The 19,787-nt window shown below is 36.8% G+C and overlaps 1 protein-coding gene across 3 annotated transcripts in view; it reads right to left on the minus strand.

Moving 5' to 3' along the window:
* The window catches only part of mtss1 (MTSS I-BAR domain containing 1), a 57,017-nt gene that overhangs the window by 31,075 nt on the left and 6,155 nt on the right, over positions 1-19,787 (minus strand). For all 3 annotated transcript variants that reach the window (XM_039692569.2, XM_039692568.2, XM_039692567.2), the window contains exons 2-3: positions 16,460-16,521; positions 11,509-11,582 (exon numbers count right to left, since the gene is read on the minus strand). In XM_039692569.2, coding sequence (XP_039548503.2) covers positions 11,509-11,582; positions 16,460-16,521 — 136 coding nt within the window. The remainder of the gene's footprint in view (positions 1-11,508; positions 11,583-16,459; positions 16,522-19,787) is intronic.

Consider the following 19,787-nt stretch of genomic DNA (forward strand, 5'->3'; position numbering starts at 1 on the left):
TAGCTGAGAGCTGGAAAGTCTCTCCAACTGAGCAAAACACTTAAAGAACACTCAAAGGTCGCTTTTGTTCTGAGAGCAAGATTCCATTGTAGGAAGGCTGGCACACTCAAACTTCATATGGTGCCTCTGTTAGGTGGAAATCGTATTAGATTATTTTTTAGCATAACCATTTAGCATTTAAAACCAGCATTAATATGATGACCTTCAAATAAATGGTCTTACATTCATATTAATAACCAGCTTAAATGCCAAAATTACATGCATGCTAAAGAAATACATTTCTGTTCAAAAGTTTGGGGTCAGTTTTTTTTTTTTAAAGAAATTAATACTTTTATTCAGCAAGGATGCAAATGATCAATAGTGACAGTGAAGGTTTTTTTTTTTCCAAATAAATGTTCTTTTTCTATTTATCAAAAACAAAAATCAGGATTTTAACATGGTAAGAATTTTTTCATGAGCAGCAAACCAGCATATTAGAAAGATTTCTGAATGGTCGTGTGACTCTGAAGACTGGAGTAAATTATGGACAGGAATAACTGACATTTTAAAATAGTCAAACAGAAAAAGCTAATAATTTTTCAAAATGTTCCTGTTTTACATTATTTTTGAACAAATAAATGCAGGCTTGCTAAGAATAAGGGACTTTTCATATAAATATATATATATATATATATATATATATATATATATATATATATATATATATATATATATATATATATATATATATATACACACATACACACACTCTAAAAAAAAAATTGGGTCAAATATGGACAAACCCAAATGTTGGGTTAAAAATGTAATTTAAAAAAATTACAGTTGAAAGTGAAAGTTGAAGTTAGGTTAAAATTTTAAATTACATTTTTAACCCAACATTTGGGTTTGTCCATTTTTGACCCAAATTTGAGTTGAAACAACCCAGCATTTTTTTAGTGTGTATATATATATGGTAGTGTAATTTTAGTTTGTTGTTATATAGCTCATAAGTCAGAGCAAATTCTATAGAATTCATTTAGACTAGTTTTACGGTGCCTGAATGCCCTATTTGGACCTTCTGTCTGTGGTTACTGGACGTTGTCATTGCATACAGCCATTTTTGGGTGATCTAAACCTTTAAAGAAAATAAAGAAACACTATTTTTAAACTTTACTTACAAAAGCTACAGTCACTCACTGGGTACAACAATCACTTATTTCAAGCCGCATCAGCTTCTTGGCCACAAGATCTTATATACAGACTTGTGATTCTTGTTTAAAAAGCAAGTATGGAAAGAGGATGTTCTCCGCTGGATCACAGGGTTGGGTTTGTACCACTTGGTTCCTTTCTCCACGTGAGTCATTGAGACCACACTTAGCCACAAGCCTCAAACTAGATAAAAGCTCTAGGCAGTTTGCATTCCAAATGATCACTGGGTCATGTGAGTTCAAAACGTCTGCAGAACAAACACCCTATGCGGCGTTGCGTTAGACTTTCTCATCGTACAGGGTCGTAAAAGTTATGTTATCATCTATTACCATTCATTTTAATTGTTATATTTGAATGATTTGACATTCAACGGCTTTTGTTTTCGTTAACATTTTCATTTTTAACAGTGAACGTACAGAACAAGCATATGGGGCAAGATTATGCATTTAGTCCGGCCGGGTAATGTATTTATTTATGAAGAGAACATCCTTCGCCGCATCAGCCCCTCTTTCTTCACCTCTTATCAACAAGAGCACATCAATTTGGCTATTTGAAGAAACTTTTCACACTTAGCTGCCGTGACATCTTCGCAATTGTATGTTGAGGTGACTAAAGCCACTGGTTGGACTAAGATGTCACGCACTGAGATTAATTTGGGCACTCGCCACCAACTGTACAGGGGTGGGAATTACAGTTAGAAGTTACAATAGATCACCCTCAGTTAGGGATGCACAATATATCGGCCAGCATATCGGTATCGGCCGATATATGTTCATTTTTGATGTTATCGTTATCGGCCTGGTAAGAAAATGTGGCCGATATATTAAAGCCGATAAATAATGTATTATTCCCTTCAGCTGAGACACTTGTTGAGCACTGTTTGTTTTTGAATTTCTTGAAATATGATTGAAATCTCTTCAAAAAAAAAATGAAAATACGGTTCGGTACAACATGTGCAGCGCAAATCTGTCATATCGGCTATACAACACTATAACAAGGACATGGATTTAATTGTGAGACTTTTGTTTTTGTAATCAGGCTTTTAAAAATGAGATAAAAAATTGGGATTTAAGTTTATCGGCCGATATATCGGTTATCGGCTTTCAAATATAAAGAATTATCGGTTATCGTATCGGCCAAAATTTTCATATCGGTGCATCCCCACCCTCAGTGTAACCTGTCAAAATGACAGAAGACCTTTAGACTTTTCCGTCACTGCAAAGAAAATTCAGTGAATGATCGAAAACATTCGGTTAATGCGACCAATGGGCCCTATGGCACTGAGTAAAGCAAATCTAAATAAAACGTTTTTCTTCATGGACGTCGTTGTGAGGAGCGACATGAACAAAGTATCCCTCAAGAAATTCCTCAGTAAGCAGATGATCTGTGGGCATAGATTGCATAACATCTGGGGTTGGTTTAACACGCATCTATAAAAACAAGAAGTGTACAAAAGTGGTCCACATGACTTTTGGACAAACATCACAGCCTAAGATCATAACCGACTTGCATGGTTTCACATAATCCGATTAGATTCAGTGCCACAGATGTTACAAATAAATTTCAAACCAAACCTCTAATTAACATGGAAAATGTTGTTTTTTAGTTCCTGCTTTATTGCATCTGACTTAATGACATGGTGTTTAGAAAAACATGAGTCAAAGATCTCACAAATTTTTTTCTCTAAACATGACCGTACAGTCATCCCATCCTCGTGTCTATACTCCCTCTCTGCCGCTCTATGGACAGTCCAAAATAAACTTCACACTCTTTCCTTCGTTCCTTAAACACTAGTTTAGCCGGTGCCCACTCATGCCCAGCCCGCACAAAAGCATCCAGTGTGTCCGTGTTACAAAGTCCGTCACTGTTCACACCTACTCACTTCTCCCACTGACTCTCTCCACAGCACAGACTCCACATTCAACGCCTGCTTATGATTCAGACGCCTTCCTTTTTATTAATATATTTAGAAAAAGTCACAAAAACGTGCTACAAAAAGACTGGAACGGAAACGTTTTTTTTTTTTTTTTTTACATTCCTGTTGTGTGACACTCCTTTCAAGAACCCATGACTCAGTGTTCATGGTTTTTTTGCTTATCTCTAAGTTTCCATCTCCTGCTGGCCTGTACCTAGTCTCCTGCAGATAGACTTTGACTAAGAGCTAGGGCTGCCCCCTAATAGTCATAGGGCCCTATGAAATCCGTTTTATTTTTTCCCAAATTCCATTTTATTCAATTTCCATTTTAAATTTTGGGAATTAGTTTTTTTTACCCTTAAATGTTATTTTAGTTGTAAAAAGAGTGTACTTTTAAAGTTAATGATTAAAATGTACTAAAAAATACAAATAAATTAGGAATGACCTTAAATTTATTGAGGTAATACAGACTACATTTACTCAGTAGCCTTTTCAGGACAAACATAACACTGCACTCTTCAAGTAACAACAAAATATGGTTATGAGCTTTAAACTGTCCAGTAATATAAATTACATTAATTTATATAATTTTAAATAAAGTCACACTCTGTCTTTCTCTCTCTCTCGCCCAGTGTCGCTCACGGTGTTCGCTTCGCTTTTGTCCAGTCCGGCGCCTTGTGTGTGTGTGTGAGAGACGTAGGGAGAGTGGGGAAATACAACTGAAAGAACACGCTGCTGTTTAACACTTAATTAGTGTTAAACGAAACGCAGTATGTGGCGGCGAATTAGTCTATGTGTGGGAAACACTGCATAAGTCACGTGCGAACTGCTCGGCTCGGCACTGACGGCTTATAGAGTTGAGTTTCTTAACTTTTTGGCGACGAAAGGAGAGCCGCTTCGCCATGCTTTCATTGTTTTGATTTCGTCATTGAAGCTGAAATGACGAGGTGGGGGGTCGTGTCGCCCGACTTGCTTCCCCCGATCATACGTTCTTCTCCCAAACAAAAACAGAATTTCAAACCAAATATGTAAAATTCCAAGAAATTCCACGTTAACACTAGATTCCGCGTTACTTGGCCAATTCCGCAATTCCGCCCGCGGAAATCATAGCCGGGCCCTATAGTCGACTAAACTTTAGTCGGCGAGAAGAGGCTTAGTCGACCAAAAATTTATTAGTCAGTTAATCACATTTTTTTTTTTAAGAGTAATCCATCATTTGTAACTGTAAAGGGTCTAAATAACAATAATGCACTGTGCTTTTGTAAAAAAAAAAGCAAAAAAAAAGCTGGATGCGCCAAAACTACGACGTCGATGACCGTCAGCCAATGAGAGAGCAAGATACAGGACAGCGGGATGTTCGGGACACAATATCAGTATTTTAATAGACACATTTACAATTATACCAAACAGAAACAAAGCACAAACATTTGCTTGACCAGCAGCAAAATTATTATTTACCCCCAACTCTTTTTGCAGAACACACAATCCTTGCTCCCCTTGTCTCCCCAACCATTTCCTCCGGCATAATCGTTTTTCGCACAGACATTTGAATCGCAATCTTCTTGCAGGCTATCGTTTTTATTAACAATTTCAGATTTTGTGTTATTTCCTCATCACTTCTTGTGTGTGTATTTCCTCATCACTTCTCGCATGTGTTTGGTTGTGAGTTTGCTGACCAGACAGAAGTTGTCTGTGATTCTTTCTTTTGTAAAGTCATGCAGTGTGAACTCGGCATAAGGCATTTGCATAGAGTAAAATTAGTAGGATAAATCATAAGGATGCAAGCTAGTGTTAAACTGAACACTCGTGTCATACTGTACTTCTTCAATCACACTGAAAATATTACATGAATCTCTAAAACGCCAGAGGCAGTTTCACTTTAGATAAAACATTGGGTGTGCCAACCAATTATGTAACATCTACCTCTGTGGAAACCAGTCACGAGTTCGCTGAGAGAAGAGACTTAACTGTTTTTGTTCTTTTAAAATCTATCTGCTTTAAAAAACAGCCCCAAGGGAACTTATCCACTTCATGTCACCAACCTTATGACCACAAGGCAAGCTTATGCAGGCCTTTTCAACAATGAACGTACCATAACATTTAACGAAAATAAATACAGTAGCAAGGAGAATCACTGCTAAAGGTAAAGCCCATTCATCCGTCAATGTGATTTATTAAGAAAATTGAATCACAGGAAGGAGCAATTTAGGAAAGAAAACTAGAAATATCCTCTGTATAAGATATTAGCCTACATAAAAGGATAGTTAACATAAAAATGTAAATTTTGACATCATTTACAGAATATAACTTTTCAGTCAACCCAGTTCACAAAACCACTCTGAATGTTTCTACACAATTCTCAAATGTTCAACTCACTGAATATATTATCCAGTCATAATGGTTAAAAGTCTTTTATTTGATACTTTTGTTCAAAAGCTTGGGGCCTCTTACGCTCACCAAGTTCATTTGATAAAAAAATACATTAAAAACAGTAATATCGGCAAATATTGGCTTATTCCTGTGAAGGCATTTTCCGCATCATTACTCCAGTCTTCAGTGTCACATGATCCTTCAGAAATCATTCTAATAAGCTGATTTGAAATACAAATCATTTGTAACATTATGAATGTTTTTACTGTCACATTTGATCAATTTCATGCTCAATAAAATCTATTTTTAAGAAAAAATGTACTGACCCCAAACATTCAATTGCTTTTGCCTCCATTTTGAAACTTTACAGCCTCAAGCCTCGCTAGAAATATCTCCTTTTGTGTTCCCGAGAAGAAGGAAAACATAGGAATGACATAATGAGGGTGAGGGTGAAGTATTTTTGGGTGAACTATCCCTTTAAAGGGTTCAGCAGAAAAAATTGGGAAGTCCTGCTTTAGACACTGAGGTTTAGGACACACCAAATCTACATGCATCTAGTTTATGACGAGTAAAATAGGTCAGATAGAATTGAGTTTACGAACAATGCTGTATGGCATGCATGCATAGTTTTTACGTGAAAGGGTCATTAGGATTCACAGCTGTTCACCGCATGCTCAATCACTCTCATATGGGATAGTGAGGGGGGGTAGTGAGGGTCAGCTCTCTCAGTGGGTTAATTCCCCACAAACACATGCATGCCGATCCAGCTTTTTCCTGTATCTGGAATGTTTGCAGTGGGGTCTGACGTTTGAGGGTCAGTGGGGGATCCAAACGCGTGCACACATTTTACAGACAACTGGGGCTGGTGTGGCCCCTTTGTGAAAGTGTGGCAGCTGTGAACCAGGCACAGTCCAAAACAGGTGCGGGACCAAAACGGCAGCCCAGGCAGCCAGTGACGGTGCAACAGTGTTTTTGACGACTCCAACTATACCTCCATATATTAATCGTACATCTGCTCTTCCCCTTTTTGTCTTAACACAGCTGTTCAAGGATCTTTCCACATGCAGTACCTCGTGAAGAGCAGCTACCGGACATTTGATTATATCATCAGTGGGCTGTAAGAACAAGAGCTGAAATGTAATGTTAAAGGAGAACTCCGGCGAACAATGAACCTTTGGTCTAATAAAACATCGGTACATAGTCAACCGTTCTCTGAGATTTGTTTTCATGATAATCGAATGTAAAGAGTTTTATCTCTAAAAACTGTTTAGCGTATAATGCTAGTAATGGGGGCATTGACTACGTAAAAAGAAATCGCTAGTTTATACCACTAACAAGGCTCAAAATAGCCCCACACTAACGCAGTAACATAATGAGGCTCCATACATGCAAAACGAAGCATTGAGGACTTTGTAAGTGTACAGACCGTTTAATAAGAAGATACTTTATGAAGACAGTTCACTTCGCGTTCACAGACAGGAGCCATCTTAAAAAATAGTCTCGATAAGTCAAACCACGAAGGCCGTGCTGAGTGATCTGAACTGTATGAAGTTCAACGAACTTCTGAACTGTATGAACGGCGTTCGGGGATCGACTTATCGAGACTATTTTTTAAGATGGCTCCTGTCTGTATACACGAAGTGAACTGTCTTTACAAAGTATCTTCTTATTAAACGGTCTGTACACTTACACAGTTCTCAATGCTTCGTTTTACATGTATGGAGCCTCATTATGTTACTGCGTTAGTGTGGGGCTATTTTGAGCCTTGTTAGTGGTATAAACTAGCGATTTCTTTTTACTTAGTCAATGCCCCCATTACTAGCATTATACGCTAAACAGTTTTTAGAGATAAAACTCTTTACATTCGATTATCATGAAAACAAATCTCAGAGAACGATTGACTAGGTACCGATGTTTTATTAGACCAAAGGTTCATTGTTCGCCGGAGTTCTCCTTTAAGTAAGAGAACAGGAAGAATTTTCCTTAGAAGTGAGCACTAGAATGTCCTGCTTTGATATCTATGTTCTATTCACTAAGGCACAAATTCATGAGCTGCACATTTAGGTCAGTAGCAATCCTCTGAGAAGCTGCCTTAAAAGTGCTGTAAAAAAAAGGACGGTCAGAGAGAAAACAAGGGAGCAGGGTAGTGTCTCTCCTCATCTGTTATGTTATAGATGGAAGTAAAATCAGAATCACTAACTGATCAGACCCTTTCAGATAAAGAGAACTGCTGAAGAAGAGCATGCAGGGGAGTTCTGGTCTGAACATCCAATAAAAAGCAAGAGAGAACAGGGAAAAAAATCTATGAATGAATGCAAGTGAACCAATAAGTATGGGATAGATGAATGCATGGATTAGAAAGATGGAGGTTTGGGTGGTTCTCATCCTGTCTTTTGGCTACCACATGGGCAGATGTTTTGGATGAAAGAAAGTGGAGACAAGGTTATGCTGGAGATCTGGTCTAGTCGTTATTATTCATTAACATCATTGATCTTAGACATGGATTGATTGATAGATTGAAGGGAAAATGTCCAGACAGCTAGTCATTATTGCAAAATAAAGATCAACAGGGTGACCTGGACATTGCACAAATATGTTTGTCCTAAGAATGTTGTAATTGACCAATCGAAATCAAGAAAGTGAGCCACGTAATAGGCAGAAAAAATGTATTACCCAATATTGGAGATTCCAAATAATGCAATGTAATGTAAATGTGATTAACACAAATGTAATGCATATACAAAATTAAGTGTTTTCAAGAGCTATTTTATCCAATGAAAGAAACCTTGAGCAGATGGGTTGTTTGAGTAAAGCTGTCTCAGCTGTGATCGATAGGTCGATTGATCACGTTTAGGGGATGTGAGTGGGTCAGCAGCTGATATGCTTGTCAACATAATCAATAGTGAGACTGAAAAGTCCTGGTAAAAATCAGACAACAGGGAGTACGTGTTCATGCCCTATAATAAAAACGATTATTTTGCTGTTTGTTCAAATTACTTAAATCAAAATGAGCTAAAGCAACACGATTGCAATACATTTAGTCCTACTCCTACCTTAATTTCATTGAGTTCAAATTGAAGTTCACTTAATCCATTTGTGATCGGATTACATCAATATTTTTTGTTGCATTAACTGAAACTGGGTGACTGATTGTTAGTTCCCAGCATGCTTTGAATATGGCCGGATCAGGAAAGTAAATGTTGAAATAAGTGTTATTTTGTGTGTTTTTGAGTGAAAGAAAATACTTGCTTAATGTTCAGTTATGTTTGACATTTAAAAGAGTTTCTAATATATTGAAGATTTTGTGGTTACCATTGTGCTGAAGAGTAAGCTTATGGTTAGGTTGTGGACGGCTGCATGTTCAAGGCTATGATTCATCAAGCTACATTCAATGTGCGATAGTTTTGCTGATGCCAGTGGAGTAACAAGTATATTCCCATTTGTGCCATGCGAGCTGCAGACAGTATTTTAGTATTACAACAAAATTCAACATTAAATACCTCACAGGCTTAAATATTGGAACCTTCACATTATGTTTGAATTGATAAAAAAAAAAAAAAACATCAACAAGTTCAAATAAAAATTTAGGCTATGATTTTTAAGATGAAGATAAAATAAAAAATGTCTTCAGTGTACAAGTCAAAAACTAATATAAGCCAGCACATTGTGCTAAATGTTGCAAGTGTAGTTATCTTGACATTGGCTTGTTTGTTATATCTATATTAAATATATTTGAACCATCACCTATTGAATTACTGCAAACAATTTATCAATGACATTAAATTCTCACAATGCAGCAATTCATCAGTAAAGAGAACAGTAAAAGTGACTACACAAAGAATAAACCCGTCACATAGCCGACAACTATCTGAAGAATGTAAAATGCACAGCAATCTCTTCAGACTGAAAGAGATGCCATTCACGTCAATGCCAACTTCCTAATCAAACATAAACTCCAACCCAAACACATGCACTATTCTTATCTGCTGTGAGAACGACAACAAAAAAAGCATCGCCTAAAATCCTCAACACAGCCATTCCTAGCAAACACGGACATTCAGTTGAATTATGACAACAACTGAATTTCATGTAACCATTTTCCAAGTAAATCCATCAGAAGGCATGACACAGCAGGCTTGAGTCATGACGGCTTGTTCGTGAGAAGGTGTGGTGGCACTGGCAACATAAGCAGGAAAATATTTAAATGCACCTTCACTTCCCTTTTCTGGCATGTCAACTCAAGACTTCGAATTCTCTTAGGGTATAAAAAAAATATTTGCATATGCGATTGAAACAAAATTCAGAACCTGTAATACTACAGCTCAGTTCCAAAACTTAAGAGGGCTGACATGCTTGGTTATACCTCAACGTTCACGTGATGTCACTGTTGTGGACTTCGGAACAAGTTTCAAAGGTGATGTCAAATGCGGTTTCTATTGTATTTGTCCAAGTAGAAAGTTGGAAACAGAAAGCTATTTAATGCAACTGCTATACAACACAGCTTTGCCATTGGCTGATTCAGCTGTGGACCAGTGCATTAGGAAGAACAAGCATCAGGTTTCCTCTATTCAAACAAAACAACTCACAAATTATTTACTATGGTCGGCAATTTTCTTTGTAGACTAGTTAGAACAAGGAAAATGGAGTATATCACCTAAACAACACTAAGCATACAAGTCTAAAATGAAGTTTATGCACATTGGGAGATAAAAGGAAGGGTGAAGACGGGGAAAAAAAAAAAAGTAATGGAAGCATACTTGCCACCCAAGGCTACATTGATTAAATTCATTAAATAAACTGAAACAAACAACTTAAGACACGTTGTACCATTCAGCATTTAGAAACACAAGACCAAGGTAAAATTCTTGGACTATCAGCAAGATAAACAGAGTCAGGGCTAAATCACAAGAACGAGGAGCACAAACACACAGCGTAAATACTACAGAAACCAACAGGTCACCTTAACAAGGAGTGGAGCCATGTAACCCAATCCTGGCCATTATGAGACAGTCATGCCTTCCTCCAATTGTTTGAGCACAGAACAATACCATGATGACTTTCTTTTGGTTCTGTGTCAATAAAGGTTGAACATTTGTTGCCTAGGGTGAGAGGATTGTACACCGCTGATTTCAGGACCCCAAAGATGAGACCTCACAAAATTCAAATAAACAAACTACACATTTCAAAGAGATATAAAGTGTATATATATATATAATACACTAGAAACAGTTTTGACTGTGAAACAGTGATTTTCAAAGGGAAAACATGATTCCTTCAATCTCGCTCAAGATAAGTTATCAAACACATGATGTTGAAATGATAAAAGTGAAATGACTTTGATAAAAAATTTGAGCTTATAGTATTTCATCAAAATTGTAAAAACACCAAAACAAACTTCTGTCTGTCATTGGTCACTCAAACAGATAGTCCCACCCTCCCCGCTCATGTCATTGGCTGAGTCAGCTTCCAACAAACACATCAATGTTTTGCTATCACTACAGTGTTTACACTTCTCACGGGAGTCGGTCTACGAATGGCTCACTTCTAGCCGTCTCTGCGCTTGAAACTGGGATAGGAAAAAGTGTTTTAACACTAATAGTACCACATGCATCATCTTTCATATCTTAGCTTAGTCTCAAAGCTTATGATTGGTAAATAGCATTTGACATACTGCTCAAAACGGGTACCAAACACATAAGCAATATGCACTGTCAAATACCAGAGGGTTGGTGAGGATTTATTTCTCCGTTTTATGCACATCACCAGGAGTACTATCATTCAGGATGCTATAAAACACATGTCTTCTCACTTTGGTGGCAAGGCATACAGCACACATTTGCCTTAAAAAAGGAGAAGACATTTGGACGAATCGTGAGGTGTTCCGAGTCAATGCTTCATGTTTCTGATGAATAACCTTTCCTGTGAAGTACGACTTGCCTGCTTTCCTCATTACGATCACTGGAGAGGCAGCCTGTTTGTGGGGTGAGACAAGAGAGAGAGAGAGAGACACAGAGAAGGTAAAGATCTCATCTTACCTCGTGTTCCAGTTGCAATGTCAGCCACTTTCTGGAAAGCGTCCAGGAATGAGCTAGTGACGATGATTGTTGTCCTGAATGACAGAAAAAAGAATGAGTTTGTTAGTAGGAAAAATCCACGAGCAAAGTGGCTTTGACTGGGTTCTTGGTAACAGTCGCTATATCATGAGAAATATTTCCACTGACAGTTTTTTGGAGCTTGCACCAGGAGAGATGCAGAAGCCAACATTAACAGCACAGCAGACCGCAATACTCTGGATGAATGACGTTTAAATACCTGAGGATGCTGATAACTAAAGTGCAACACACTTCAAAACAATCTGCATACTTTTTCTGCACTAATGGTGAGAGAAAACTGTGGGAGTTTGCAAAAAGGGTTTAGATAAATATGTCAAAAAGCTTCAATGAGAGTAATTGAAAGTACAAAATTCATACACTCTAAAAAAAGGTTCTTCAGCGGTTCTTCAGGGGTTCTTTGCGGTGGTCATGGTGCTATATAGCACCACTACCATTTAAAGAACCTGTTAAGCCCAGTTTGGTTCTTCAGCGGTTCTTCAGTGGTTCTCTGGGGTGGTTAAGGTGCTCTATTGCACCTCTTATGGTTCTACATAGCACCATTTGATAAAGATAAGTGGTTCCCCTATGATTACAAGCCAATGAACCACTTTTAGTGCTATAAAGCACCATTTTTGTTTAGAGTGTACTATTAGCTGAAAGCATTATCAAACTATCATCAAAAACAAAAGCAGTTCTAACACAAATCAGTCTACACAAGAAGTGTTGAAGCTATACGTCCAATTAGGGGTGTAACGATACCCTCATGTCAAGATTCGATACATATCACGATACGATATTATTGCGATACTCCAAGACATACGGTAAAAGGTTAATAAAAAATGTACTGTTGATTTGATTTTATATTGTGGGTTTAAATGAATAGGCTTGGACTTGGTGCTTGTAACCCAAGGAAAATAACAATTTTCATGATTCTGAAGCTGAAAATACAGAGTTATTTTAGATCAATATGCTTGCACTCTTTCATTAGGCTAGATATATTTAAAATAATTTAGACACTTTTAACTGGGAACATCAGATATTTGGCATTATCAGGGCCCACAAGTATTCCCCCATTGCATTATAATACATTATAATCAACATTATATATAGTAGTTTAATGTAGTATTGACACTAAAACTCTGAAAACTTAATTTTTTTTTTCTCACACAGTCATTTTTATGTTGAGGGGACTATCCACGATACATAGTCACTATCCACGATACGTATTGTTGCATTTTTGTATTGCGATATATTGTGGCACGATATATTGTTACACCCCTATGTCCAATCAACACAGACCAATCAGCTACAAACTTAAAAGTATGTAAATAAAATAAATGTGTTTAACTAAATTTTGTGACGCCAGCGCCAGAACTGTAACTGATAGAAGGTGCACTGTAGTATGATACTACAACCTTTCTTCAAGAACAGATCGTGGAGACATTTTTATTAGGGCTGGGACAACGCTTCGACCACATCGATTACGACGCAAAAAATGCGCATCGACCAAAAACAAAGTTTTTTATTTTTTAACACATCTGCAAACGGCAAACGGCTTCTTCGCACAAAAGGAAGAAATGTCACGAAGCGCAGTGAAATGCAGCGACCTATGTGGCGTTTCCGGATGGATCGAGGTTGTTCATTTTATACGTGCAATTCACACGAACTCTAAGCGCAAGCATGCTGTTTACAGTTATTAATGTTGTGGAAAATACATTGATGACACTGACAACACGCTGACAGACAGGACCAAGAAGGTAACATTTAATAAAGCCTCAACTTTCAAATTTGATCAGCCAAAGAAAATGAAACCATAAATAGGCCTACTATTTTGTGGTTATTTAATGTGTCGTGACAGATAGCACTTTATTTCAGTAAGCTAGGCCTATGTGTTTTCAAGGCTTCAAGGTTTTATTGCTATTTGCACTTGTATAGTCTTTTATTTTGGAATTTTAAGAGCAATAAACATATATTGCAATATTAACGAGTTCATGTTTTTTTCATTCAGCTATTTCATTGCTATTAGTCAATTAATGGGGAGGTAATCGAATCAAATTCGAATAGGGCAGGGAAAATTAATCGTTAGATGCATCGGAAAAATAATCAATAGATCGTTTATCCATCCCAGCCCTAATTTGTATTCATTATTCACAATCTAAAATTGTGATATTGCACACCCTTTCCTGTGGCCATAAAACAAAGTGGTCTTTATTTCTCAATCCTACTTGATTTGACATTAGACAAATTCCCTTCTGTATGCAAGCTCACAAATACTTAATCGTTTGATTAGACAGTGAAAAACATCTATAGCTTTCTCCCTGGTCAGAAGATGGAAAACGGTCGGAGCCACGAAAGTGTTCAGCGTGTTCATCGGAGGGGACACGGGCACATACTGACAGGGTCAATGGTGCCATTGTAGGATCCATTCAGAGCCTTCATTCTGAAGAGAGAGATCTCAGCTTATCAGAGAAAGCTCTGTGGTATCAGGTGATACGAACTACAAAGTACAGCCTTTCAGCAATTCCCCCAACTCCCCCACAGCGGCCCCCCAAGTCCTGCACGCTTTTGTGCCTGATAGGTGGACTCGCATCTCTTTAATTCTGGTTCTAGGAATAGAAGTTGGGTTAATGGTATGGATGCCCAATATATTACCATTTGAAGAGCATTATTAGACTAATAGTACTGAATCTATATCCTGGTTGGATTAACTATGTGCAAAGTTGTTAACAGACACATGTCAAAGTCGCTGGATGACTAGTCATCTACTCACACAAGTTTTTTCTTTGATTATTTTGGATTTCTTTGATGAAATAACTAATAAAAATGGTGCAATGGTAAACTTTTACAGTACCTTTAAATATTATTATATTGAATTATATACACTTTTTCTTGAATAACAATTAACTTATTAATACGCCAAACTTTCTTCAAGAATTGTATGCCTTTAAATGAGACTAATGGTAACACTTTACAATAAGGTCCATTATTTAATGTATTAACTAACATGAACTAACCATGAGAAATACATTTGTTACTGTATTTGTTAATCTTCGTTGATGTTAGTTAATACAAATAAAACATTTACAAAGATTAATAAGTGCTGTTCATTATTAGTTCATGCTAACCTTTGTAGTTAACTAATGTTAACTAATGAACCTTATTGTAAAGTGTTACCAGACTAATAAATAATCTACAGATGGTACACAACAATAAACCAAAACCGGTTTATCTTAGAATAGGTGCATCTCAGTCACCGTCTGAATTAATTCATTTTTATCTCAAAAACATGCCAAATTTTGAAATGTTTTTCAATGGCACTTTAAAAGCTGCTCAGCACAACTACACCTACCAGGCAGCAGTTGGTTTGGATTAAGATTTAAAGCAGCCATTACTAAACCAGATTGTCTAGTATCTATATTTGCATATATGGAGATGTTGTTCAACTACTGATATACTGCAATGGGTAAATATTACCCAACACTCTGTTTACAAAAACACTAACAATGCCCAAAGTCATGAGAAACTTCGAAAAAACAGTCCCTGATCAGCTCTTGGCAGTCCAGACGGAGGAGCTGGCAATGGTAATGGTGTGTGTGAGTGGAGCGTGTTTGATGTTTATCTGTAGGAATGGAGTGGACCTTTGGGAGGGTCATTACCCTGTTTACTCTCCAGGGAGAGAACAGAGAGGTCAAGCAGAGGGGACGTGCTGGAAAACTGGAACCAGGGCTAAACTAAAAGATAATTTCGACTCTTTTTCACATTTGTCAGGATAGATGCTAAATTTAATCTGCCGCAAATCTACAAGGAATAATGCAGTCTGTTCAGTGGGTACATTGGTGTCGATCATTAAGTCAACAAAACTTTGGACGAAAAATGGATTGTGAAAATTAGACATGACTTAGGACCAGTTAGAAGCAGTGAGTGATTTCTTTGTCTTTTGTTGTTGGATTAAAATGAATAGCTGAAGGTTTATTAGGCTGCTGTCACTTTAAGAGTGAATACACTGATCTAATATACTGAAACACATGCACTTTCTTTCTCAACTGTTTACGTTCATCAAAGATATAAATGTCTTTTCATGAGGATGGGCATTTTGACCGTCTTTGTGTGTATTTGACCGTTATAACTCCGTTCAGTACTCACGCGCTGCATGAGAATCAGCTTCATGTGTGTGCATCTCTCAAAAACAATTTTGAGTTGAAATGAGTATTGCACGCCAAGGGTTTAAAATCACTTGTTTCTATACGGCAATACCTAAAAACGCATGTAAGCGATAAACTTTCATGATGCGCAGTATGGAAATATCACGTGACGCATAACCGCGACAGAGAAGACAGTCTAAAATCTCTACTGGTTTACAAATTTCTACAAGGTAAATCGTGTCTAGCGGTATATTGCCCACCTGTAATCGCTGCCCTTACTTTTTTACTTTTCCAAACATTAGGCTCCATTCTATTATGCAACACCCACTTTTCTAGATAAAATCAATTCACGACAGATTAAATTAAATCCTGTTGTATTTTCACTTAGAAACACATCACATTATGGAAGCAAAAAAGGTTGCAAATGGCAATTCCTAATGATTTTTAAGACAGTACAATCAATTGAATGAACTATACATCCTCATTTTCCTAATTGTCTGCATTTAAATTTCTCTACTCTACTTCTAAATAATCTCTTTATTCCTTTAAGTAAACTAAAGTCCCATTCTTTATTTAACACTGCCTCTTCGGATCCTTTAAAATACATTTTTCCTCAAACATTTTTTATTACACTGGGTGACAAATCCTTCCTGAATGGTGTAATAATCAAGAACATTTCCTGCTTTCGAAACAAGATGATCATAATTATTCCGCATTCAAGGAAGTGTGTAATGCAGGAGGCCTGTTCTTACCTTAACTGAGATTGCAGCTTAGCGCCTTTGGTGACAAAGTCCTCCCAAGCAGGATAACTCGCCTACAGAACAAATAGTGAGAGAGAAGAAGAGAGGTCAGTGAGGGCGAACCAGAGTAAATCATTACACTGTTCCGACAGCTCTGATCTGGTGTCCATCATCAATATTTACTAGTTTAAAAGACAATCTATTATTACTGACTACATTCATATAAACTTATAAAGTATTTCAGATGTGGATAGGCCCTAAAGTTTAATATTAAAAGAATCCCTAAAAAAAGGACATGAGGATGAAAACTTTCAGAGATCACATGATAGGAAGCTGTCGTTTGTGTACACCGTGTTTACACCAAAAACAACCTAGGCAACACAAGTTTTCACAAAGTGTCTGTTATATATATACATATATATTCTTTTCTGACTATCTGGTTGTGCCACAAACACAACAAAGAATTTAATTAATAGATTAATTACATAACTACAAATTAAAAGAGGTTCAGAATGTATTGCTCAACTGAATGCCATTTAAACCAGGTACAACATTTCCAAACTTTTAATCGTGTAGTCTTACATCACTCAATTTGTCATTTCAATTCACAGCATCACGGACTACTAGCATAAATCAGAATATCTTATGGTTTCATCTGGTTTCCTCAGTAGTCTCTGTCTCAGTGATCAAAGTCTTCTTTGCCATAATGTTTATTAAAAAATTTAAACCAAATCAAGCTAATTCTGGTTGCAATAACGTAACATATCAGTAACAGCTGATCCTGATTACGGAAATCTCAAAAAATGCTGACTGCTCCATTTCCACAAACAGCATAAAAATACTTTATAAAAATAAAAAAAAATACACCAATAAATTGCATTGGTGAAACGTTATCTGCAACATGACGTTTCAATTTACTTGAAATAAATCCAATGGTGAAGCAAGTGACAAAGACAGGGTTCAAAAATGTGAAAAATCTCCATTACAGCAGATGTTGCTACATGTTGGCCCGCTTTGTTTGAGCCCAAAATACACCGCTCTGATTAAATATACATTTCATAACTTCACAGTTGTTACATTTTGCCTCCTTAAATACCTTTAAAACCTTTTTTAGCTTCTCCAACACTGCGAATAAAAGTATTTTAATGCAGTGACACAATATAAACAAATCTGCATAATTACGCACAGTTGTTCCCTCTACAGATGAAACAAAGCAGCTCTTCCAGCTAATCACTAAAAATAAACATACCTGGAAATGCTTTATAAGAAAATATAATTGCCCTGATGAGGTTTACAGTCTTCTGTCTTGTGGGAGTCAACAAAATCTCTCAACATTTAAAGCATGTGATCAGTGTACAGCTTCTTCCATAATTGAACTCAAATGTGAGGTCATGTGATGATACAAGACCAAAACCTAGTAGTTTAGTTGTATATTTATATATACACTGTAGCATGTACAGTACCGTTTGTAAATGCTCCAGCTAATGCAACTTTTCTTTTACTGTATACAGTATACATGCATATGCAATGCATATCATCATTATATAAAGAAGAAGAAACATGTATGCGCTGTATGTAAAATGTAATTTCAACATGTTTATAAGACCACCCAGAAATTGTGGTTTTTGAATACATGTGGTTTGAGTTGTTTCTACTTTTTTTGGACATTTAGAATAAAATTTAGAACAAAAGTTATTGATGAATCATGATTTGTTTGTGAAAACGTTCATATACTGTTTCTGTATCTTTGATCAAATACATTTGTTAAGCATAAGAGACTTCTTTAAAAAACAAAAAAATATATATATATATATATGTTTATATCTAAACATTATCTTGCCCATCACCAGCAAATTACTTTTAGTGAATAATATAAATAAGTATAAGTATTTTATATAGCAGAATAATTACAGAATGTATAGTTATCACAAAGTATGCATCTCATAGGAAACTGGTGACCATTTTTTGTACACATGCCTTCAGGGCTTTCCTGAGTCTGTCAGAAACTTAAAAGGACGATCCACCCATAATAACCCTCCTACCAAATCTGTCCTGTGAACCATTTCCTTTTCAAACTCTCAGTTCTTTCCCCCTCGTCTCTCAGGAGAGGAGGACCTGTCCTGTGAAGCAGCCCCCCAGAGTTTTGCTTTCAACCGCATGAAAGAAATATATGATCATTTCCTGTCTTCGATCCTTCTCATCTTTGCCTGTTGCTGTGGTAAAGAGGAGGTGACACAGAAAGAGGAGGACGAGAAGAGGGCAGAAAACCTGTTGGTCCACTGTATCAAGTGACAAAACAGACACACGTATATAACACAGCAGGCAGAGGTTGCAATGAGGATCAGTCGCTGAATTTCAAATATAAAAACGGCATCCTTGTAGATGGTTTCGTTGATTAATAATAAATGTTTTTAATAACATCCCCCCCTCTTTAACAAGGACTCAAGGGAGACACGGCATCGTACTGTAAACCAACATCACCCCAATGATCCACATACTGAGCTACAAAAGGCTATTCCTTTCAAAAACATCAGCTATTCCTTTTCTTTTTTTAATGAAAATCCAGGATTGTACACAATAAAAAATAAGTGAGGAGAGTGACGACGAGTGGTGACTGACAAGATTGTAGAAGAATTGTTTTGAAGCGTCTATTTGGTAATATTTTGGATTAAAATTTAAAACCCAATGCTAATTGCGAACCTGCAAACACAATCGTAAAGAATGGGCTATATGCACGCATAAGTTCCGCATTTGACGCAAGGATGCTCGTTAGTTTCCGGTTGGGGAGATTAAAGCGGAGGAAAACGGGATTATGGCAGAGTCTTCAAAATGTACTGTCCTCCCGTCTTTGAAACAAAACTTTCATATGTTTAGATGTAATTTTATAATAGTTATGTTTATTTAATATATTTTTTAAAATAAGCATAAACCCAACGAGGGGTGTCTGTTTTAGTGACTAACTTTTCTTTAGAATAACCATGGAGATTTATATAAAATTAAATATAAATTCTCAGTATTGCATTGGACTCTACGATCGGCGAAAGTTATTCAGCATCCTTAAAGGGTTAGTTCACCCAAAAATGAAAATTAAGTCATTAATTACTCACCCCCATGCTGTACCAACCGCGTAAGACCTTCGTTCGTCTTCGGAACACAAATGAAGATATTTTTGATTAAATTTGAGAGCTGTATAACTACCACATTGGCTCCTAAAGGACTGCCTCTTGACGGCCCAGAAAGTCAATGAAGAAAATGTTTAAATATCCCAAGTGACTACCGTGGCTCAACTATATGTTTATCAAGCGACGCGAATACTTTTTGTGCGAAAAAACAAACAAAA

This window comes from Pimephales promelas, chromosome 8 (assembly GCF_988280905.1).
Source record: "Pimephales promelas chromosome 8, fPimPro1.hap1.1, whole genome shotgun sequence".
NCBI lineage: Eukaryota > Metazoa > Chordata > Actinopteri > Cypriniformes > Leuciscidae > Pimephales > Pimephales promelas.